A 25,379-nucleotide genomic window follows, 5' to 3' on the forward strand; every position below is an offset into this window, starting at 1 on the left:
ATTTATAACTACGATATTTTTTTTGTAAACATGCCTTTCAACAAGACAGAGCATTTAATGAGGCACTTACTCGTGCCTTTGGTGCTAGCGGTGAGTGTATCGCTGGGCTCGCCATTCCCGGCGCCGTTGTAGGACGTGAGCTGAAATTCATACCGGGATCCACAGCGAAGACCACGTACATCAACCCATCCTTGTGATCCAGATACGTGACTCTCTTCTTCTTCCCAATCTATGCTCCCTTCAGGACGATATCTTAAAATGAAACCTACATTTTTGGAGACAATGAAAAGAAAAAAAAATACATAAATAAATTCCACAGACAATAAGATGTGTCGTACAATATCGATAGCATCTATAAAAGATGAAACATGTCATGTCGAAGGACCTTGCAGTCAACAATTTATTACACAATGTACTCAGACTCAATTTTTCGAAAACAAATAATTTTTTTGATTGTTTGTCTGATCCGTTGGGGTTTAGTCAAATCGTGAGGCGCGTTCCTTTAAAGAAGCAACGCGTTTTTTCCTGGGAGTTGAGAGGGAACTTGAATGTTTCAAAATGCATTCGTTTTTAAGTTGTGTGTGTGCTCAGCTAATTTAAAGTCCGCGCCACAGTGACTCTCCAGAGTTTCCAAAATGTCCCCGTCTCTTACATGCTCCATATCTGTGGAATCAGTTCTTAAAAGAGCTTTATACAAAACATTCTTAAGTTCCCAACCGTGTTCAAGAAAGCGCCCCTTACAGTTTGACAATCCTGTACCTGTTAAATATTCTTTTTCCTCATCTCATTTGAAACTGTAATGGAATTTTAATGTGCTCAAAACTTTTTTTCATTTAACATGATAGAATAATGAATCAAATTTATTTTCTTCAATCTAGTCTTCATAATACTTTCAATGTATTCTTCATGAATTCCGTGGATGTAGCCTACTTAATGTTATTAGTAGTTTAAACAATGTATGATTGTTCAATCATGAACTGACTTCAGAATATCGTTTGAAAATAAAGCCTATTATCTGTGAAAGGAAGTGAGGGGAATCCATCGATATCTTGACTGGAATTTTGTTTATTTTTAGGGCTGGCCCGATTAATCGGTTTGGATAACTGATCATCACAGTCAAAAAGTTTACTTGAGTAAATCCACTCGATCAATCCGATCAAAATTTGATTAAAATTATAAACAATTTATAATATCACTTGATTTGTTTGACTAAACCTATTTCATATCTTAAATTATGTTCTTACACATAACGTTTCAGATAATGGACAATATTTAAAAACACCCGAATCAATATTTTGATGAAATTTTTCCACATGAGGAAACACATTCGATTCAACGAAAACTAACGATTTCTAAAATTGCTGATTAAAAAAAACCAAGATCCAAGTTGAGTAATTCCAGGATATGACAAGCATGTTCAGCATATCGTCCCCCTTATGCCCGTCGCATATGAATGTGAAAATTTTCACTTTTGTGTTTATCAGCTGGTTGGACCACTTATTTTGTTAAGTTTTACTAGAAACGTGCGAATGTGTATCCTTTTATTGAAACACATTTTACAAAACATTTTAGGAGAACAACTTCCATTGAGTGACATGGATAGAGTAAACATTCAAAATCACCTCACGTGATAGATTCGAATCCATTCTCGTAGACGGATTATATTAATTTGAAACTTCTTACAAAATATAGGACTTATTGAAAATAATTAATTCCCAAAAAACGAACAGATAGATACAACTTTTTGCTTAATTACGCTACCCAACATGAATAATTTACTAAATGGTAATGCTTCACCGAAAAATGATTCTCAGCAGGCACTACATAGCTCAACATTGGATAGTTGAATATTTCATTGAAATTGATTTTTTTATACCACTGGATTGAATATTTCCCCATCTTCAACGCGAAGGCAAAAATCGGCATGAATCCGTCAAATAACCCGTTCGGCATATATATCCTGCTGATACTGCAAACATACAGTATATGTGAGAGAGAGAGATAGGGAGAAGGTTTTCCGTCCTCATCCTCCATCTTTCATTCATCAATGCTTACGTATCCATTGAACTGGCTCCGAAAACTTCAACAGAAGTCTCTCTCTCTTTCAATACATACTGTAAATAGAGAAGCTACACCACAAGGGAAGAAAGTCCTTTTTTTTTGTTCGAGTATCCTACATAGCACTGAAGGAAAAATTTCTGATGATGTCAGCTACTCCGTTTCCTCTTTCGCACATCTCGTATATACTCCTTGGCTTGATATAGATATATTTGCCTTTTTTGCCCTCTCTTCCTATATTTCTCGTCTCCTTCTCTGACTTCTCAAGATTTTCTTCAGGGGAAATCTCTTTTCTTTTATACATAACAAGAGGAAAGATTTCACTATATATTCCACTTTTCTTAAAAAGTGTTTTCGAAAATTATTTGTATTAAAACAGAAGGAAATTATATATTTAAACCATGCAAAATTAATTTTATTAAAATCTCCGTCTTTACGTATATGTCGCCATCTGGTGGCATTGGTATCATATGCGATCAATTAAATTATTACTGTTGCTGTCCATCGCAGGGCACCGTTCAGCATATACAGTATACCCTTCAACAGTGTAACTCGTGGGAAAAATTGGCCAAAATTTGTGAAAGTGGGAAATTTCTTATCATTTTTGTGAGAAATTTCGGGAGTTCATAAGACAAAAGAATTTTTTGAAAAAAAAAAATTAATTAATGCAGTGCAATACTTTTTTATTGTAAAATACTTGGTTACGTACTTTCCCCGCTAGATGGCAGCGCATTTTTCGTGGGAAGAATGCGTGGGAAAAATTTAATCCACAGGGAAATTTTTGAGGGAAATTTTACTGGAAGAGGTTACCATCACTGCCCTTGAAGGAGGTAACGTTCCATCTGTCTCTTTATCGTAGTGGAAATCCCACTGTTCTGGAGAAAAAAAATCAGCATCTCTACATATGGCCAGTTCTCTGTACATCTTTTGTCCTTTAGGTTCCATGCCAGGGCCCCAATTTCTTTTTTCTTTTTTTTTTGTTTTATACAGTCTCGTCTCGCACTTTTGTGTATATTAATACTAGTACATGTTACTTTATATCTCGTAAATTAAATGCCTATTGCCAAAGGGTCTTCTAGGTACCCAAAAATAGAGCCCCCCCCCCCCCGAACTGATTGTACTACCTGATTCTCTTTGTTATATGTTTGTCCTCGCACATGCTTTTCGTAATGGTAAGGAATGCACATAGGGGTCCTTTAGGTCCCATGATAGGGACCCCAATTATTTTTATTTTTCCCCCTTTGTAACTGATAATTTTCTCCAGCACGACCATGCCCTTCGTGACAATGAGATTATACCGCGTAAGCGACTGTGGATGCAAGTGTTGTGAAGCTAAAGTGAAGTTCATTTCTGTGTAATGCTGCGATTTGCCGATATATATACACTGGAATATCTTTAATCTATACACTGAAACAAAACGTTACTTATATGTCACTCTTATTCATATTTCTCTTTATATAAATGAACAGTATAAACAATCGTAATGTGTGCAGGAAGTAAAAAGTTCAGAAAAATATATCGATAATAAACTCGAGTTAAAATAATGTACGAAGTTTTTGTTTATTCCGACCGGTTTTAATTCATATAATCAAAGGTTCAAAGACTGTAAGATGTGATACACTGTTGTGCTACTAGGATGGATCGACTGGGGAGTCGTTCCAGGATCATTTATCAAGAACGTTCATGAAAACAAGGATACATTCGCGGAAGCGTGTCTCCATCCATGGTGTATGGTTGGTTACGTATACATGCATACTTACAAGCAATTTCTTCGAATATAAATGGAATGAAGATTATAAATTTTGAAAATGAAAGATTTGTTTCAAGTACACATGGAAGTGCGGTCAGAAAGAAGAAATGGGATGACAATGATTGAAGACTTTTCGTATTCTTTGAAGCGTTAAGATAGAAAAAAATTACATGTAAATAATTTTTAGGGAATTTTTAATGGGCAAAATAGTATATTTCACATTGATATCCACTGTTTAGTTTGATCATTTTAATAAAATGATGAAATGGCTACTTTAATAATATAATTTTAATGGGGGGAAAATCAAATGAAGTGGGCGTTAATTGAATAAAATTCAGAAAAATAAAATAGTGGTGAAACATTTTTCGGTCATTAATCGGTGTCAACGTTTGTGCTGCCATCTGTTGCTATTTACAGAAACATAACCTCCTTAGGCAGATATCGAAATATTCCGTGTTAATTTTTCCGATTGGTAACAGAGAAATATGTATCTCATACCGAAAACATTGATTTAATTTCTATAAACAATTGAAAATTTAATACGAATTATAATCTGATAATACAAAATCGTGTGCAGATAATTTTTTTTTACGTTATTTTAATTCAAGTTTACTTATTTAATTAATTAGTGGTGGCCTAAACATCCAATTGTCTGATTCTGATCAACCGGAATTTTTCCGGTCGCGCATATTTAAATTTTGGACGCTAGTACTTTCCCCAAATCACACACTCCCCAAAGTGATACAAAATATAAACAGTTTTGAGTTTAATATCAGTCTCTCTCTTTGATACTAGCACAATTTTTTCCATGAATGATCAATTATCCGAACACCCCCAGTCCCCAATTGTTTCGGATAATCGATGCTCTTCTGTAATTTCCGGAATGAAGATGTAATCTCAGCCACATTTAAAAATGTTTCGCCATCTTGGAGATGGTGTGAAATGACTCTTAAATTGTTACTATCCTTATTCTCTTATAACAACCATGACTTCAGCACTACAATTGGCAGAGTGATGATGAAAGGGGGAGGGGCGTATAAGCAGTTAAAGCCTGATCTACGACACCCCCGATATACGAGTGAAGGTTCAAGGTATTTAACCAGGCAAGTTAAATAGGCAGTCTGTAAATCGCTAAGCAGCGACGAGAAAAATTATATTCGGTCGGAAGTATTTAAGCAGATATATCCTGATATAACCACAAATTCCAACGGAGCAGTACCCGTAGGAGAGAACTTTTAGTTGAGTTTTTTTTCAGTCAGGCGTTTAATCTTTTAAGCACATTGACAAAATATTTCGTCTGAATATTAAAAAAAACTATTTTTTTTCAACCCTGAGAAGCAAAGATATTTCATATAAAGTTGATTTCTCAATATAAAAAAATTTCCCCTATGCCCGTTAGCTTGCACCTGCTGAAAATCGGAAGAAAGCCTGCTTCATTAATAAGATATGGCATATTGAAGGGAGGGGTTTAGTGATTTCTAATTTCCACTAAAAGGATTAATTTAGAAAAAATTAACTAGAAATATTGAACTTTTACCAAACGCATTCATAAATGTACAAGAGAACATCATCCATCCATTTGCTACACATAAACACCTTGGTGTGGTTTTCGATAAACGTCTTCCGTTCGCCCATCACTGTCCTCAAAATTTGCAGGCGTAATGATGCTTTTTCTATCAACAACAAACTCATTTTTCATAAATTGGTCAAACGATCTACACTACTTTACACAGTCCCTGCCTGGATGTATATGTTGGAAATCCTAATATTATTATTCTAGAACGTTTCCAAAAACGTAACACTCCAAAGTTTTACCAGGTTCCCCCTCCCCCCTGCTCCATTCGAAATGATCATATACGCAGAGATACCAAGATTTAAACAATCATGGATTATGCAAAAAGGCATTCTGGGAACTGATATGATTCTCTTCGCAACTCTGACTATGATTCTCTTCACAACTCTGACTATGATTCTCTTCACAACTCTGACTATGAACATCTTCGTAAAATCTCCAGTTATAATAGCACTGACAGTCTTTTGGACTTGAAATGCCTGAAGATTTTCTCGATATGTTCAGAACCAATGTTCCGGGACTTAGACATGTACTTGTATTTTATGCCTGATTTCTCATTTCTGGTAGTGTCAGAATTGATGCAAGTCAGCGTTTTAGGCTTAATACAAGCTGTTCCTTTCTGTTCCACTCGTTGTTTCTCAATTAATTTACTACTAAGAAGTTGCATAGTATCACGAAATCTTGCGTCAAATAATTTGTTGGGAAGCCACCTCCCAGTTTTCGTTTTTACCTTTGGTTCTGAACCGTTTTTCCATTCAGCACCTATAGGGCAATTCGATTTACTACCTCCACGCAACCTTTTGAACAACGTGTTGTCTATTTTTCAATTACTGGTTTGTGATTAAGTGTATTAATTGTTTTACAAAAATTCTAAACTTTTTAAAGATAATTTTAAAATGACTTTCGTGAGGAAAAATACACACAGGTGTATTAAATGAACGCAAAAAATACAAAATTACACGTTGGTTTTCAATGATTTCGTTTTTCATAATAGAGTTTTGAAATTCAGGGAGGTTTTTTCTTTCAAAAGGCTTATCATGACTTACATTACACAGCGATTATTATTTCTTTTTTTTAACCCCATTTCGCATGATTCTGTTTTTATAGCTCCTGATTTTTGTCAATTTTTTCTTAATTTTTTGTCTTATCCATTCAAACATTAGGGGGAACAAAATTACGAATTTTCTTCTTTTTTTTTACGTATTTATATGACAACAATTGTGTAATAACGAGCTTTGAATGATATTAGTATGTAACATTTTTTATTTATAATACTTCTTTTTCATTCAATTATTTTTTTTTAATAATCCGGGTTGAAATCCTGTAAGTATTTATGTAATACTTGTATGTATTTTTATACAATTATGTTGTGTTCCGTATATGGTGATTTAGATTTAGTTTTTGTGGATAATCCGTTTAGAAACCTTCAAGATTAATGTAATTCAATTACTGTTTGTATGTGTTTATATTAATCAATTTTTTTATATTACCTTTGTTACCAATCTTGAAATTATTTGTGCTGTATGTATTTTGATCGCGATTTAATTTTTGTTCATTTTTTCCAAAAAGCTTCACATGCGTGCGCCTTTAACCCCTTGACAGAGTAATTTATTTCAGACAAAGCACCAAAAATGGGTATATTTTTCTCTTTGTTGTTGTACATTATATCAATTAAAAAAAAATGAACGAACCTAATTCGGGCTTCACGAAAAAGAAAACACAATTTTTTTGTCACAAACGTAATCATCAAATCAAAATTATTAAAAAAATTTCTGTTGCCCGAACTGAACGCGGGTGTTACTTTCAAGGAGTTGAGTACAGGCCTATATGTGTGTGTAATTATGGTGGTTAATATTTCGAATACATATAAAGTAAAGGTGTGTTATAGCAAGTTTGGCTGATAACGACAATCTCGATATAACGAGTTGTTTGAAGAAAAAATATCCGCTTTTATATAGAAAATCCGTTATAACAATTTCTTCCGCGAGTGTGAACTAAGGTTTTAATGGACTTCTACTGTACATTCTCAGCATCTATAAATTTATATGTTTTTTCTATATTTTATTCTTATATTCAGGCTACATACCTTGTATGCATATTTTTTTTATTCATTTATTTACTTTGTTTTTGCTATTTTTCTCGCCCTGTACACCCAGGTTGGTACAAAAGGATGCAAAACAAATCAAGTCAAGAACCCATCTCGCAAAAGTAGGTGTAAGAGAATGATAGAAGTGTTTGCACAGCTGTCTTCGCTAGTTTTGAAAGTGGTTCAACTGAGCACACACCGGAATCGTCTTAAATGCGAATTTTGAAATTCCATTTCATACCTGCTGGTTTATATTTTAATAAGATCGCATCTTTTATTAAATTACCATCATTAATATTAAGACCGAAAAAAATGAATTTATTATCGCTAACAGGAAAAGAAACTCTTGCGAAAGATTTCGGTCTTTCAAATTTCTTCAAACTTGGATGACTTTTGCGTGACTCATTTCTGGGAACAAAAACCCAAAATAAAATGTGGTATCGAGTTTCGCATTTTTTAAAGAATTTAAAAATGTTTGATTTTTAAATCATTTCAATCTTCTGAAATAATTAATCTACGTTTAGTTTTTTGGGGTTTTTCTTTTTGCTATCTCGCATACCCCCGAAGAATACTTGGGCACTTCTAATTAAGGTATACCAGAGGTCCTCCTTTTTGATGTCATTTCCTTTACAGGTTTCTGGAATTGTTTTTCGTTCTTTCTGGGAATTTTTTTTTCCATGTTGAAACATGCATGTCTTTATTGACATGGTTTTTTTTTTAACATATTGGCCAACAGCTGTCGAAATTGCGAATTTTTTTTCCGTTTTTGCTTTTTTTAAGTGGTTAGTTGTGAAAAATTATTCTTGTGGCCGGTTTTATGGATGAAAATCGGGAAAAAAAAGTGTTGTTATTAAAGGTAAGCGCGCATGTGTCTTCCTTTCTCAGTTTTCGAGTCTGCTAGCCCATATATGTATAAGAATCACTCATATTTAACTTTATTTTTGTATTTCAATGGATGTGCTGCCATCTATTATTAGAATAAGTAGTGAGCAATATTTTTCGGCAGAGAATAAGTCAGTTTTGCGTTGCCATAGATACACACACACACGCAATAATCATATTTCGTCAAAAAAATACCGAAAATAGAGATCCCAAATGGCTAAAGAGAGATCCCAAAAATAGGGGAAATAAGTAGTGTGATCATATGGCCCGTATTTCTCAGGGCATTTCCTTATTTTCACGCAATTCTGAACATCCCGACTTTTTTATCATGATTAAAATTAATATCCCAACCCTCAAAATATATTACTAATTATATATACTTGATATTATAACTGTGTATATGAAAGTAAAAATTACAAATATGCGATAATAATAGTTTTTTTCGTAAAATTTTCATTTAGATCTAGTTCGATTTGTACTAGTACATTTCCGACAATTATATTTTGGCAATTTTGTTGAGAAGTGGTAACCTCGTTCATTTTTTACATTACTTTTTGGCAGCATTTGACAACTTCCCGTACTTGGGATCCCAATTTCCCATATTTTTCTCGAATAAATATGGTCAGTCTAGGAATAAGAAATATAGTTCCTTATTCATAAAAAAAGAATAGAAAACATTGCTATTAATGGCTATAAGTGCTACAAAAATTTCGAATAGGCGGGAAATTAAGGATTACCACAAATAGCAGTGAAATTATGCATTTTATGAAGGCAATGTTGAACACTTGACAAATACGTGAAATGTATATTTATAGTCATAACTATATCGTAATAAAATCGATAAATAATAAAAAAATCTCTTCGTCCACAATTTTAGACAAAATTATAAATTCAATTCGGCTTTATTAAAATTCCAGGAAAAACGGGTATTTTATTAAACGGTTACATATTACTTCATACATCAAGACGGGTGTGCCAACCTCCAGTCCTGCAACATGCGTCCTGCCAAACCCGTTCCAGTGGAAAGTATCAATACATACGACACGACAAATATCTAGACTGATCATATTTCTTTCATAAAAATGCGAGATATCGTCGAAGAAATTGTCAAATGCGAGTATAGTTGCACGTTACAGCAAGAAAAAAATGGCTAAGGCAAATAAAGTTGTCATTTGCAGCGGAAAAATGTTGTTAAAGACAAGTGAATTTGCCCCAATTCCATCCAAATAGATTTATCAAAGGTAAGCAAATTTGCCAATTACAAGAAAATCAAAAAAATTGTCAATACTACTACAGCCAAATGACAGTAAAGTTGTCAGATACATTAAAAAAAATTATCAAAAGCAAGTAAAGCTGCCAAATATCGTTAAAATTTCTGAAATATTACCGATCGCAGAAAATGGCGGGTAGAATAAAACATTTTTCCGGAACACTCACACTCGGTTATAAGGACGTTAAAGATTCCATGAAATTTTGTCGTCACATTCCACGTTGAAATTTTTAAGACGTGAATTGACGAAAAATACAATTAGATGCTATCAGATAGTATGGCATTGCTATTTCATCAAGATCAGAGTGACCAACCATATTGGGAGAGAAAAATGCTTGAAATTGGGGAACATAAATACGTGTCACAGATTCTTCATATAAAAATGTTGTCAATCGTCGGCGAAATTGCCAAATATTGCTTGAACTTTTGTCGAGGAATACAGTAATATAGCCAGTCTGTAAAAATGTATTTCACGGGACAAAATGAGCATGGCAAATATGTGAGATCAGTCTTCATTAAAACACAAAATTTACAAAATTATACAAATTACTTCCATCCCCGATTTTTGTAAAGATTCTGCATTAAAGTAAGCTTCGTTGAAAAACTGAGAAGGGGACATGTATATTTGTAAAAAAAAAAAGTAAGGTAGGGTAAGGTATAACGGGTATATACAAGGATGTCCCCTTTACGGGTCATGGCAAAATGATCGCGTCGAAGCATCAAATAAGTAATAAATCAATTTTAAAGCTAGGTATAAACAAAACAACAAAAATCGAATCAATGTGCTGATCTTTCCAATCAAGTCCATCATTTTCTCGGCAAATCGTTATAGAAACGGAAGCAGTACCAATAAAAAAATTATATCCGAGGTCGTTTTGGATTCCCATTAATGTCCATGGAGAATCGGCCCGCTCTACCAATTATTGATGTTACAGACGACTCTCACTGTACGTACTATGGATCACTGATAAGCATTAGCAATCACTCTTTTTTATCATTTATTTCCTTACACACACTTGTGACACACCAGACCAAAATAGAATGTAGAGCCGATTTCCATCCAAGCCAGGACGACTGTCGGCATACGAAATGTCCAGGAAGGAATATGAAGAGGGAAAGAAAAAGAAAGGGAATGAGGTAGGAAAAAAGAAGGAAGAGAGGAAACATGATCGAATTTCATGAGACAGGCTAAACAAAATTATGCCAGGGAATTATTCCCACCAAACCTACACATTCACGCCAGGTCCATGATTCGGGATCATCAGGGCGCACTATCAAAAAACACCACTTAGCCAATTCAGTTCTCAGGTGGAAAAAAGAGGAGAAAAAACACTGCTTGGGTGTCGCAGAGCATAAAACCTCACATACGGAAATGAAATTTATCCAGATATTTAGAAAAAACTTTCAGATCAAAACTGCTCAAAATATTGAGCACACACTGTGTGAAGATGTCACTTTTTTTTTCTTTTTTTGCCACAGAAACACAAATTCAAAGTATAATGTTAATTTCAGTGCTGTTGATCCAAGTTAAAGAACAATTATAAAACCCACGATAATAATATATCAGAAAAAAAAATTAATATAAATAAATGATTTCAATGCCTATCACCATATAAAGATTGAAGGACCTTAGTAGTTTCTTTGTTTGAAAATAGATGGCAGAAAACATTCTGTCTATGGTTTCAATTGCTTGCAGAAGTTTACTTGCGTGTCAAAAGATGGCAGCAGGAGACTCGGTTTTCTATCGTTATTTCGCTTCGCTATGGATATTAATGAAATTAAATATTTTTTGCCTTGAAAATAATTAACGTTTGCATAATTATTATTTTTAATTTTAAACTTGAAATTTGACGAATCAAATTGTAAAGCATAAAATTTAAATTCTGTGGATTCATATTGTGGGATTCATCGGTGTAAATACAGTGAAATACCTCTTAACGGTCATCCCGCAGATACCTTTACGACAAAATAATGATTTTTATTTCAAAGGCTTTTATATATATATATATTTAAAGACCATAAAACCTTTTTTATGGTCACCCCTCTTTTACGGACAAATTTTTTTTCTCCCGCAAGTGTTCGCAAAAGTAGAGTTTTGCTGTATATTTTCGAACCATATTTTCGTATTTTCCCCATAATTTTGGCATCCGAGACTCATAATTTTCCAATTTTATCACAAACCTTACATGAATTCGCAATGGTGACAAAATCAATTCCTCTGCCCCCTATGATATTTATTAATGTAATGTACTACTTCCAATATTATTCAGAATTGTGAAGAGAGCCAATTTTCTTTTAGAGTAACGCAGGGGGACAGTTCCTCAAGAAGGGCCAAAGACATGCTCCCCTGGAAAATTTTGTCATTAATTCAATTCTTCAAAGGGATTTCATACTAACTTAAAACAACTGAATCAATTTTGATCACAAAGGAATTTGATAAAATTACAAAATAAACTTTTTCGGAAACGTTGATTAAAAAAAATGTGTGTCGTGCAAAATACGGGTCACGTGGTCACCACATATTAAGAAAATACGGCACTTCGTGTTGGTCGGCAAACCACGTTGTGGTTCAAACCACGCCTTGATATAACCTTGGTTATCAGAAACATGATATAGTGAACAGGAGAAGGGAATGGATGTTACACAGATTATTATGCTTCGTCTCGTCACGCGAAAAAAAAATTGTCACTATAATACTGTCACCCATCTATACACTTTCTTTGGAATCTATTCCTTCTTTCAAATCAGAATGCGATGGATTTTGAAAATGTAATATACGTATTTATTTGTTATATATCTATGTAAATTAGAAAATATAACACATCTCTTAAGTTGGAAAGTATTGAAAAAGCATGAATTTTCACAGTTTGTAAAAAACGACTATCAATGGCAATTTCTGAACCTAAATGATGATCTTCAACGTTGTTAAGATATCGGTTAGGCTCACCGCACAAATTATTTACACTAATGTTGCGTTGATAGAGAATTATTATCATTGTACTGCATAGATGCTGGGATAATGCGAAAAAATATTAATAAACAAAAACCAGCAGATTACTCGTATTCAGCTGCAGATTTTGACTTCAGTCGGATCTGGGCAAAGCAGAAATTATGTCCCCCCCCTTCCCCGCCACCCTGCAACTTGTTTCAGAGATATTTGAATATATTGTTACGAAAATTATGTAGTCATCATTGATTATGTTTTATCATTTATGTCATTTATCACCCGTTGATAATGGGTAGCGATATTTCTGTTAGCCCCTCGAAATAAACGCCAAGTTAGCACGTTTAGTTTACTTGCGTGTCAAATAATATTAGTTTGAAAAAAATAAATAATAAATCTTATTTCTTAGAGTTATTTTTTAGCCAATGGGTGCCATCGTAACCATTGTGAACAATGTTCTGAACATTCCCCCTCCCACTCATATGTACATGACCTAAATCATGATTTTTTTTTATAATCTAAAGAATCAGCATGCTCATGTCGTGTGATCGCCATTTTCTCCTTTAAAATATTTAAACTTCTGAAATCGCATAGGTAGAATCATCCTCATTTTAGTCATAGGCAAACACACTTCTCTTTGCTTTCCTATTATGTCTTACTTACCACTTTTTCCATGTACATGATTGATATACATTTATTAGCATATACATACATATACACTTATTAGCCCTACCCATTGAAACATAAATTTAGATATCGTGTCGTTTCCATGATTCAATTAACCATTCAATTTACAGCGGTTTTTTTGTAACCGTAGAAGTATCTCCAAGTTACACTCACTTCTTTTGCGGCTTCGCGCGTGTAAGGATTCACGTATAAATAGTTCCCACGAGTGTTCATAATTCTTGAGCAGTGGAGGCCCCCTTCAAATATTAAAAAAGTAATTAAAGGCCATTTTGGCCTGACTCTGGCCGAAAGGGACGATGGTGACGAGCAGTTCCTTCGTAAGTCTTATTTTTGTGCGTGCGTGTGACATTCTAAGTGGATAATAATGTAATCTTTCCGTCCATTTTTGCAAAATATTCAAATATTGATGTTATTTAATATCGGCGCAAATCAACTGAATATTTCTTCAAAATGTTTGTTTATATATTTGACAATTTCATCGAAAGTACATTTGCGGTACAAACGTAATGTTCACATGTTTTTCAACGTGTAATGTACCATTTAATATATTTTAATTAATAAGTCTCGCGATCCGGACTCGCGACATTCAAGAATTATTATTTAATTGACAACGCGATCAGTATGATGATTTATTATGCAATCATTACACCGAAATCAATACACACGCTTATTACTTAATATATAAATTAATATTTTCAGTTGCTCATCAATATTTTAAATTTATTATTTCTAAAAATATGTTTTTAAATTTTTACAGGAATTGAATCAGGGGAAATCCCGGTATTAATGAAAAAAAGTGGCCGTGAAAAGAATGAGCCTGCGAAGGTGTCGCCATCTAGTGTGATTTGTTTAAAATTCAAACATATTTCCCTATATTTAATGTTTACAATTGCCGGATATGTAAGAGAATATGTTAAAATAAAAATTAGTTATGTATATATATAAATAACTTGTAGGACTATATATACACATTTCATGTAATCTATTATCGATGATGATTTTTTATGCTCATGCCAAGAATTTGTACGAGTCCTATTTTAATCTTTTTAGACTGGTCGACCTCCTCCTACGAAGGTTTTTAACTTCTGGCTAATGCGAAGATGAATTTGGAAAATAGAGAAAATTCAACTGCTGTTGAGGGGAATCGAACCCACGTCCTCTCACTAGATACGCCTCATCTTAACTAGATCATTGCCCGACGCTCTGTCTCAACGAAGAGATACTTGCGAACCAGTGAAATTGAATGAACAATTTCTCGCGGACCGGCATAAATCCTCCCCCACTCTCATAAGGGAGTTTTTTTTTTTGTTGGTGTATTTAAAATACCCATAAATTATGTTGCACATGTGCAATAACCACTCTTAGAGTCACCCCTCAGATGCGGACACTCCTATTTTACCGCCAAAAAAAATATCCCACCAAAAAGCCTATTTGAATAACGGATGTCGAACTCCTATTTATAACGGTCACGGACACCATTTCAATCATTCGTTCTATTGGACTAAAACCTTCATATAGACACAACTAATTGCAATTTTGATTCATATTATGCTCACTAGAAAGCAGCACATATCCTAATATTTGATCCACTTTTTGGCTAATTTTCAACGAAATTTTGAAATTTTCACTTGAAGTTTATTAATGTTTGGCAAAATTTTAAGGTGGTTGTGCTCGTATATATAACGTGATTTCACGCTGTTTAAAATTACCAGCTCTGGTAATCATCGCTTTCTATCACTAAGAGAAGAGATTCCGAAGAGTAAAGATTGATGTCATCAGATACGGTGGGAAAACGTAAAATAGGATTTCGTGTGCTTGTAAACGACTTCGATGTCGGGAAGACACAGATATGTTCTATTTCAGAGCAAAGGGAGTATTTTGGCAAGAAGAATGGCTGTAAAACCGAAATCAAGAAATTTTACTGTATTATTTATTTATCAATCTCCAGAACTAAAAGGGAGGGTTTTCCAGGAGCTGTAACAAAAAAAATAGTGCTGATAAATATAAGTAGTATCAGTATATTTATTAGCACTCAACCAATGCTGCTACACTAGGGTTTCTAAACTTTTCTCAGCTGTGACCCAAAATCCGGTGACATGAACAACTTCACGACCCATTTCTCTCGGTCTACTTTTAATTAAGAAATCCTTATTTAATATTTCCGTTTAACAAAATGTCAAGTTTTCGAAGTAAGTGAAATCAGTCCGTACCGTCTTAACAAGAGTACCAACAGGGCTTGAATCCAGAGACAAGAATCCGAAAAAGAATTCCCAAATTTTTGAAATCTGACTCTAATTCTGAAGTTATGTCTTTTATGTATAAATTCTGGAATTTTTTTCTTTCATTAATTTTTAAATAGTTTTATTAATTTTAGAATTATTCTTAATTAAGTTCAGAATTATTCTTAATTAAGTTCAGAATTATTCTTAATTAAGTTCAGAATTATTCTTAATTAAGTTCAGAATTATTCTTAATTAAGTTCAGAATTATTCTTAATTAAGTTGAGAATTATATTTAATCAATTATTTTTCATTTATTTTAGAATTATTTTTTGTTAGTTCTGTAATTATATGTTGTGTTCTCTCATTTCAAGTTCTGTGTCTAAATTTTCATTACTGATTGGTTAATGTGTGTCCCTAATTTACAGACTTTTTTTTCCTTTTAACAGATAATTTTTAGCATTCCTGTACATTCTATACTAATGACATGCTATGCTGGATGCCAAACTCCCCAATAACATACTTTACATAAAATCATGAGTTCAAAAGGGTCCCCAAAATGTCTGGAGTCTGAGCCCAGACCACCGAAATCGCAAAGATGTGTCTGAAACCAGTGGTGCAACAAATAGAGTTATAACCGAATCGTATTCGACCCATCTCAGGAGCCTTTGGGTCACAACCCATAGGTTAGGAACCCTTTTGCTACACAGTTCTTTACCATTATTACTATAATAATACTTGGCGAGTGAGCATCTCATTATCATAACTGTAAATTTAAATATCGGAACATGAGTGAACATTTTTAGAATGACAAATTATCGTGATTTACGCTCGTTATCTTTTGCATAAAACGGTCATTTTATTCCCGAATAAACGAAGATATGCATATGCATGAAAACCTCACTAGAAAGAGGTACAATCAAATGTATTTGTTTTTAGAAGATCTTCTCATTGAATATCATATTTTCTTCTAAACAACCCCCTTAGCGCAAAATATGCTTCCATTGTGTTTTAATGTCTCTAAAATCCATCCATGCCCGAAATGAATATCCGAACTCAGTACTCCATAAAAATCCTCATACCCACGTAATCTGCTCTTGATATGCTTATTATTTTTCTCCCGCTCATCATCAAGAATGAATGACATAAAGACTGTCAACCGCCCTGACAACGAGGGTATCTTTACTTCCCACATTATCTCGAAATGGGAGAATATTATTGAAAGATGCAAATTAAAAAAAAAAAAGGAAGATTCTGCCTTGGGCGTTAATCATTTGTGAGCGGTCGGTAATAGAATAAGCTGTATGTTTGAAGGTACAGGAGCGAGATGAGAACAAGACGTTCCGGCGAGACCACGTGTATAATGAAATTTAGTTCCCATTAGCGTCAATTTGGAACGTTCATGGAAGCAGTCGAAAGAATCTCTGACGGGTTCAGGTAAAAAAAAAAAAGAATATAAATTCATATACTTATCTTTGAGAAATGCACTTATCTTCTTAGCGTATCAGCGAGTTATTAGTAATTCAAAAAAAAGAAGAAAAATTCAAGTTCAGTATTAAAAGAAATAACTAAAGAGACGTCCATTCCTGTCAACTACACGAGAAAAAAAGTTAAGATATTCAATCTAATAACCGATCGTAAATAAGTCAGCTTTCTTTATTATAAAGTGATGCAAATCACTATAATCGAATCTATTTCAATTTGGAAAAAAAAGTTATAAATGTGATTAATGGACTGCAGGGTAAAGATCGATTTCTGATAAGTTACTGGTTAATGCACTTTCTTATCAGTCACGATATGATGCAAGGTATCGCCATATATCTCTCGGTATATGCGCTTCACGAGATGTCGTTCGCAATTTGGAAAAACGTATTTATGTTAATTTTGTAGAAATTTCTTAGATTCTATTACAATATTCATCCAAGTAAGCAAGACACAAAGTAAGTAATCAAGTAAGCTTAGAGTCTATTCATAAACTTTTGCGTAAGATCTAAAATTTGCTTGAATCCAGTTTTTCTGAAAAATATTTTTTTTTTTAGTTTCATGTACAGGATGATTCCATAATTCCCCTTCCCGCATTTCAATGACGAACCGTTGATACTAGAGAGGCATACTTATAATTAGAAAAATTATCCAAATAACATGTAGAACTCAAACATGTCAATCATGTTACAAGGGGTTGTATGGTTATTAAAATACGGAAACTAAATTTTTATGCGGACACCCAGTTCTGAAAAACCCAATTAGAAGGCTCTTCCTGAGATCAACAAAGAAATTCCACGTTTCTAAATGCAATATTAACAGAACATCACAAACGACTGGAAAAAGTGGTATCCGTTAGTATATGCTGTTCTTTTCCAGTTTTTCTTCATTTTTTGAATCCAAATATCTCAATACATATTACACTTACAAACATGGAATGTTTGCTTCAGGCGAGGCAGTGAAACAACTTTCTAATTCGGTTTTGAGGACAGGTTCTCCGAATAAAATTTGATATTTATGTTTTAATAAACATACAGTACCTTACATATATACAGGGTGATTATAACAAAACTATCCCGACATATGGACCCCTAACTATCATACCATTCACAGAAACTGAATGAAATTTTGGCATAAGGTATTTTGATGTATGCGCTCAAGAATGATATGGAAAACAACAGTGTCACTCTAACAGTTACGGTTACAGTGAGAAAATATGAAATGGCAACACCAAGTTTTTTGTATTGGAATGTGATCTCCATTGTGAAAAACCCTAAATAGCGTTCGAACGGCAACTGTAGCATGAAAATCACCGGCGGTAGATAGGCTAAAAGTGAGGACAACCAATAAGGACAGAGAAGCAGCATAAAATAAAGCATTTTATTGTATTTCACAAATTTTCCACATGACCTTGTGGAGGACTAATCAGGCTGGGATCTGAGCCGAAGAAACGGTGTGACGAATGAAACGAACATTAATGCTCTGGTGCACGGCAAAGTCCTTTTTACTTTTTCCTTGCCTAGCTCCGGGGATTTTCGTGCTACAGGTGCCATTCCAACGCTATTTAGTGTTTTTCAGTATGGAGATCGCATTCCAATACAAAAAACTTGGTGTTGCCATTTGATATTTTCGAAATTTTCTCACTGTAACCGTAACTATTAGAGTGACACTGTTGTTTTCCATATCATTCTTGAGCGCATACATCAAAATACCTTATGCCAAAATTTCATTCAGTTTCTGTGAATGGTATGATAGTTAGGGGCTCATATGTCAGGATAGTTTTTTTATAATCACCCCGTATATATATATATATATAACTTTGCTACGTATAATCCTAAGATGCAGATTTCACTGCTTCAAAAAAAATGTCATCGTATAATCCGCATATGCAAATTTCATTTCTTTGGTCACGTTTAGTAAAAAAAATTATCTACTCAAATTCGGACGCCATTCATGAATCTTTAAAAAATTATGTATTTTTAATCATAACGTGGGAAATTTAAAGTGATGTGTTTTTCCGTTGTTCTAAATTCCCTGAAAAATTATTCGACTCACGACATAAACCGATACGATTGAACATCTCTGTAAACTTCCCCGTGCTGCCACAAAAAAAAATATTTTAATGTGATAAAGACAAAACCAGGAGAAAATTATTACTGAGCCCATAAAATATTGCTCAGAACTTTCGGGACCACGTGGTGTGTATTACGCCCTGTCTTTAATATGTTGAAGCACTGCCATCTGCCTCTGGGGTATTCGGAAGAAACAATTCGTCAGTTTATTTTGCTTGTAGCACGTACTAAGCGTGAATTTGAAATGCTGCTGGCCTGATTGTTCTTTTTAGAAAGACATTTTAAAGGAAGATTGCATCTTGGAAAACCACAGAAAGCCGGCAACTGCTTCGAAAAGCGTCTCGACGGTGCCCATACACGGATTTAGCAGAATTTAGGAAAAATTGAACTAAGTTGTGTCCCAAAATGGTAGTCACCTGTATTTTTCGGTTGTCATAAATATACGTTTATCTTGATAAGAGCTGCTATAATAACACCATAACTAGCTTCAATGAATCTTTTTCAGAAAAAGTTTTCTTGAAATTTCGAAGCATCAAAATTTTATCGCATATTCTCTCTTAAAGAGTGATCTAAAATGACAGAGCTACTTGGGTTTATCGCACCGTCATGCAAATTTCGCCGTGTTTGCGCAGTGAGTTTTCGTTGCTAGACCTCGACCTTTGAAGACCGGCTACACCCCGTTTCCCATCTCAGAGAAATATCGAAGCGTCCCCGAAGGATGGGTGTATCCGGAAAGTTTTATTATAAACAACAAAATATCGTCGCCTCAAACGAAGGCAATAAGAAATAAAATATATATAAAACAATTAACAATTTGAAATCATATAACAGATAATTAAAATCTAAACAACATATGCCAATGATCAATCAAAATTATAAAGATTATAAGATGATGACATATAGTCCATCCCATAAAGAATCTAGCAATCGTCGATTAATCGAATGATTGTCGATATTGGAACATAAAATTTCGAATCACAATGAATCAACTAATCACAGTCATCAATGTTTTTATAGTATCCAGTTTCAGTTCGATTGACGCCATCGGGTCTTCAGCAGTCATAGGTCCGCCGTCGTCTAGGCCACAAGTTGTATATCCTCGCCTTTACTGCTGCACTCTCACGAGGGTGGGTATGTGACGTCAGTAACTCCTCTCAGTCTTTGTCGCAAGTCGTACACCCTCACCTGACTGTTGCACTGCCTCGATGGCACATACGTCGGGTCGGTGCTTCCTTTCGATTCGCGTGCTCCTCTGGTTTTGTCGTGCATTTGATGCAAGCTCTGATCCAGAAACCTGACAAGACCTACGAGGCGGCGGAAGTTCGTAGGACTACGAAGGGTCTTTATCTTCCAGGATAAGGTATAAGACTCTGGCATCTTACTGAAGTGGAACTGAGCCGTCATTGGACATCGCGTTGCATAGTGCGAGAGGGATCCAGAAGCTCCACAATTACAAGCAGAGTGAGTTGAGCGCTTAAACCGTTCTAAATAGACCGGAAATGAGCCGTGCTCTGTGACCACTATTATATTTTCTGGGCCAAACATGATGGTGCCACCGGACTCGTTGTTGGATTTTATAGGCATCTTTGGCCGCATTGGAATTCCAACTACATTGCCACGTCTTCAACAGATCCTTGCGCAATAAGCGTTGGCCAAAGCTCCTCGGCCATGGGTGTTTATCTGGAGTTTTGAAGATTGGTGGCTTCCTTAGAAAGTTAGTCAGCTCGTTGCCAGCTACTCCAGATTGCACCTTCAACCAGGCCAGCATATTCTCGAATTTCCACACATTAAATGAAAATTACTTTACGAAAAATCGAAATTGAACTACAAATAGATATAATCGAGTTTATCAAATGCCAAACCCAAATAAAACATTATATGAAAAGAGGTTTTCTTTCATTGCCCCTAAGATATTAAACATTTTTTACACTGAAAATCAATTTAATAATAATGAAAACATAAATAAATATTATTTTTGACTTTGTCAGACGCATAGATTACGAAACCATTTAGATGAAAGTATTGAAAAAGTATTTAAAAACAATATATTGAGCTGAGTAAAAGTAAAGGGTATAATAATAAAAAAGATAAATGATGAAATGATGTACGATAATTATATTATACTGAGCTTCACGATAAGCAACTTAGATATATACATAAATGAAAATACATTTGAATACATGTCTAATAAATATAATAATGCTGTTGCAAAAAGATCCTATAGCTTATTCCTTTAGTCCTGCTGGAAGGACTTTTCATTCCCTTCAGGCTACAAAGTGTTTTTTTGTAATACGTGTGCATGTATTTCTTGTGTATTACATGTTTGTATTCATGTAACACATGTCTGAATCTGTGTATTAAATGTTTGTATTTGTGAAGGAAAATAAATGGTTGCGGCGAATCTCTCTGACATTGTAATATGGTGAGCGTGGATTTTTTATTGCCCACAGACTTGATGCACTGTCTCAAAATATGAGCACTGGATGCTGTTTCATGCCGCTCATTTCTTTTGGATTATTTTACCACGGGTAGCCTGTACAATACAATTGGATTTATGTTCCACGTCATTTCCCCTAGTTCTGGATATAATCGTGTACAACTTTTTTCCAATATGAAATTTCCCTCAAACTGATGGCACATGGTGCAATATCCATAGCTCAATGTACTAGCTGTTTCTAAGATTACGTTATCTTTCAGCGTTGTATCCGAACATGGAAATTCATTGTATTTATTGAGATTTTGTTTTCAGAGAATCACAAATGAATGGTGGATATTACTTATTCAACACGAACAAATACGAGAAAGCTCTTATTCCGACACGTATGCGTATGTAAAACATCTCGAGCGTACGACGATCTGTGTAATTTTCGAAATTAATTTGCTCAGAATTGCTGGTTGTTGACACAAACTGTGTTATGTTATTTGAGGGAAAAAGAGCACACGCGCAAAGCAAATATTTCAGGCACTCACACGAGCGAAACATCGTGACAAGAACAAAAAAATTAGCATGAATATTTGCATGTACAATTTTTCTAGAACAAATGTTATTCGCTTCGTAAAAGTGCTATTGATAACAACTGCAATCATTACCTAATCAAAGAGCATCAATCTAATATCAAATTAATTAAAACGTCGTGATTCAAAGCCTTGATTGTTTACGTAAAAAGGTAAAACAAGGATATTATTCGTCCTTTTGAATATATTCGTAAATAAGGTCTGTGTAATGAGAGATATCGTTTATGAAAGCAAATAAATCACCGTAAACACATTTCAACGAGAGAAATAGAATAAATGTAAATTTGAAACTTCTGATAAAACAGTGAATGTACTATTAGTACCTGTTACTGGGTTCCTATTATCATAGTTGATTTCCCAAGCCAAGCGAATCGAGGATGGTGTTCTGTCAATAACGCTCAAAGGCGGTGTTATAGGAGGGTCTGAAAATAAAAAAAAGAACTATTCACGTAAGCAATGTTTAGCATACTATGAGATGAAAAACACTAAATTGATTCCGGAGAGAGAAAGAAAAACGTTGTTTACACGTTGTTTATGCAGGGTGCATATAGAAAAATGGAGGTATGGCATTTTATTGACGAGCAGTTGATTCTAGAGGCATACTTCCAGTTGGGAAAAGTTTCCAAACAACGCGTAGTACTCAGATATGTTATTCATGTTTCAAGGGGTTGTATAGTTATTAAAATGAGAAAATTAACTTTTTATACAGTCCCCGTGTGTCTGTCTCTCCTGATGCCAACAAAAAAAATTACACGCTTCCAAGTGCAATATTCACTGAGATATTCTCGAATTCGTAAAACGAAGGAAATTTGGGAAAAAACAGCTCTTAATGCAGAAAATTCGTTTTACTCCAATCTAAAAAAAACTGTTTTTCCACAAATTTCTAGTTTTTTCGAATTCGCGCATATCCCAAAGAATATTACACTTAGAAACGTGGAATTTTTTTTATTGGCATCAGTAGATACAGTGCGACAACTTTCCAACTGGGTTTTGGGGCATACGGGGACTGTATAAAAAGTTTTTTTTTTATTTTGATTACTAAACAACCCCTTGGAACATGAATGACATATGTCAGTGCTACACGTTAATTGAAAACTTTTTCCTAATTGGAAGTATACCTCTAGGATCAACTTCTCACCAGTAAAATGCTATACCTCCAGTTTACTTTGCACCCTGAATATAGTCTGTTCCACCATAATTGACCGAAACGAATTTAAATTCTATGGTTCATTTTAAAATTCAACTAAAACATGAAAAATGATCAGCAAAGACAACGCAATCTATTTGTGATAGTTGAACCCCCTCCAAAAAAAATCATTATTGGTGGAAATACAAAAATTAAAATTTGCATACGGCCCCATTCTGAAAAATGTCAATTAGTAGATTTTGTGCCTCCCTCTATGAAACTCAAAGGAATTTACCCGTAAAATTTGGATCAAAATTCATCGAGATAGTGATAGTCTAAACTCGCGATTTTTGGCAGTTTTCAAGGAAAATTTTTATATGGACTTCAAAGAACCAAATGGGGAACGTCAATAAATTATGTTTGTAAAAATGCTGGATTAGAATTCCAATGAAAAATTAATAAAATAATAGTGTTTTTTCGTCTTTTTTCAGCCATAATACAAGATGGAGTTTATGAGGAAAAGTATATTGCAAATGTTTTCATTATTATTCATTTATCTAAATGAAAGCACAAAATTCCGAATGACGAAACACCTTCAAACTTGGTATTATGCCTATTGAAAATTTCCATAAATCATTGAAAATGTTGAAGATGAAATTATTTAATAATTATATAATAATTATCTATCTTATAATTTTCGACATCAAAGAAACAATAATTAAAGTAATTACTCATAATTTATCCTGTCCATTCAGAAAAATTCAGTTTTTCCTTCAGTAATGTTTTCATGTAGGGTTCAGAACACGGACAAGCATATCCCCCAACATGCATCAATTCGTTTGAACTTCCGCGGAGGATTATGGATGAGGTACATGTGTGGTTTAGTAGTAGTAGTAGTCTTCCGTCCGTATCCCCGGATTTATGTTCCAGGAGTAACGGCGAGTACGTGAAAACCACGAATAATTCGAATAATTTTTCTTTAGGCATCTCATTTTTTACAGTATTTCTTTTATGTGGAAGAAGTAGAAGTGGAGGTGGGGAACCAGAGTGATTCAAGGTGATGCTTTCTGGAAAGAACAACGTGGTATCTGTTAGTAATTTCTTTTGAATTCCAGTCAATTTGTTGGAGCAGCAGTTCTCAACCGGAGCCCTTGGGCCTCCCTGTCAACATTCCAGGGTATCCGAGGCCACTCAGGGAAAATAAAATAAATCAGAAAATTTTACAAATACACACAAACTCGATTATAACGACATCGGATATTCCAGAAATTTTGTCGTTATAATCGAAGTATCGTTACAACCAAGGGATCGACGCTTTCAAGAGCTTTTAAGTGTGAAAAATCTTTTCAGATGCAGTCAAGTTGTATGTGAAGTTACTTTTTTATAATCAGAGTGACCATCTTTGATCAGGATAATCACGTAAATATAAAGATCACAATACAGGACATCGCCAATTCGTGCTAAAATGTTGCCAATAGTCACACAAATCGCCACTTCCTTAGAAATGCAGTGTTTGACCGGATCTTATTTTCACGAGGCCCTCAGAGTGTGCCTGGTGAGCTCATGTATTTAGACGGCATTGAACATTTCAAATATCTGAGGTTAATGATTATATTTATAGTCATAATTACCACACACACACACATATCGTATTTTAGGAAGGATTATGAATTAAAGTAAGCGTCGTTGAAAAGAAAGGACATTTTTAATTTAAAAAAACGTAGGGCAAAATTACGAAAAATTCCGTATACGTGTCGTATTATCACCCTAATTATGATAAAACGGAATAACGACAACAAGTGTCGTTATATCCGAAGTCGTTGCGTTTCAATTGACGTTACAAGCAAAGTTCGTTAGCATTATTCTCCATGGGGATTAGTCAGAACCGCCAATTAATGATGCTATAACCGAGTTATCGCTACAACCGAAGTCGTTATAATCGAGTTCAATGGTATATAAAAAAAGATGCCAACGGAGCTTCGCCGCAGAAATCGTGTACTAAAAGGGCTCCGAGTCAAAAAAAAGGTTGAGAACAGTTGCGTTATAAGAAGGCTTCTTTTACCAATTTTTCTACGTGTGAAAAACGTACCACAGATGGATCTATTTCATGGAGACAATCCATTGCCGATTTAATCTTACAAATGCTTTTTTATGTTGCTCATAATAAACTTGCCTTCAGAATTTGCAGATTAAATAATATAAGCGGATAGTGTGC

At 34.3% G+C, this 25,379-nt stretch overlaps 1 protein-coding gene and 1 long non-coding RNA gene across 4 annotated transcripts in view; one reads left to right on the forward strand and one right to left on the reverse strand.

Moving 5' to 3' along the window:
• Positions 1 to 25,379, reverse strand: part of LOC149078994 (cell adhesion molecule Dscam1-like) — a 260,024-nt gene that overhangs the window by 22,183 nt on the left and 212,462 nt on the right. For both annotated transcript variants that reach the window (XM_089241240.1, XM_089241239.1), the window contains exons 18-19: positions 22,362 to 22,460; positions 71 to 265 (exon numbers count right to left, since the gene is read on the reverse strand). In XM_089241240.1, coding sequence (XP_089097366.1) covers positions 71 to 265; positions 22,362 to 22,460 — 294 coding nt within the window. The remainder of the gene's footprint in view (positions 1 to 70; positions 266 to 22,361; positions 22,461 to 25,379) is intronic.
• LOC149078995 (uncharacterized) overlaps positions 17,316 to 25,379 on the forward strand; it is a 75,698-nt gene continuing 67,634 nt past the window's right edge. For both annotated transcript variants that reach the window (XR_016193872.1, XR_016193873.1), the window contains exon 1: positions 17,316 to 17,409. This is a non-coding gene — a long non-coding RNA (uncharacterized LOC149078995). The remainder of the gene's footprint in view (positions 17,410 to 25,379) is intronic.

The sequence above is a fragment of the Pholcus phalangioides genome, unplaced genomic scaffold (genome assembly GCF_987345545.1).
Source record: "Pholcus phalangioides strain wild (caught in Gottingen) unplaced genomic scaffold, Ppha-v1.0 ptg000013l_1, whole genome shotgun sequence".
In the NCBI taxonomy this organism is placed as follows: Eukaryota; Metazoa; Arthropoda; class Arachnida; order Araneae; family Pholcidae; genus Pholcus; species Pholcus phalangioides.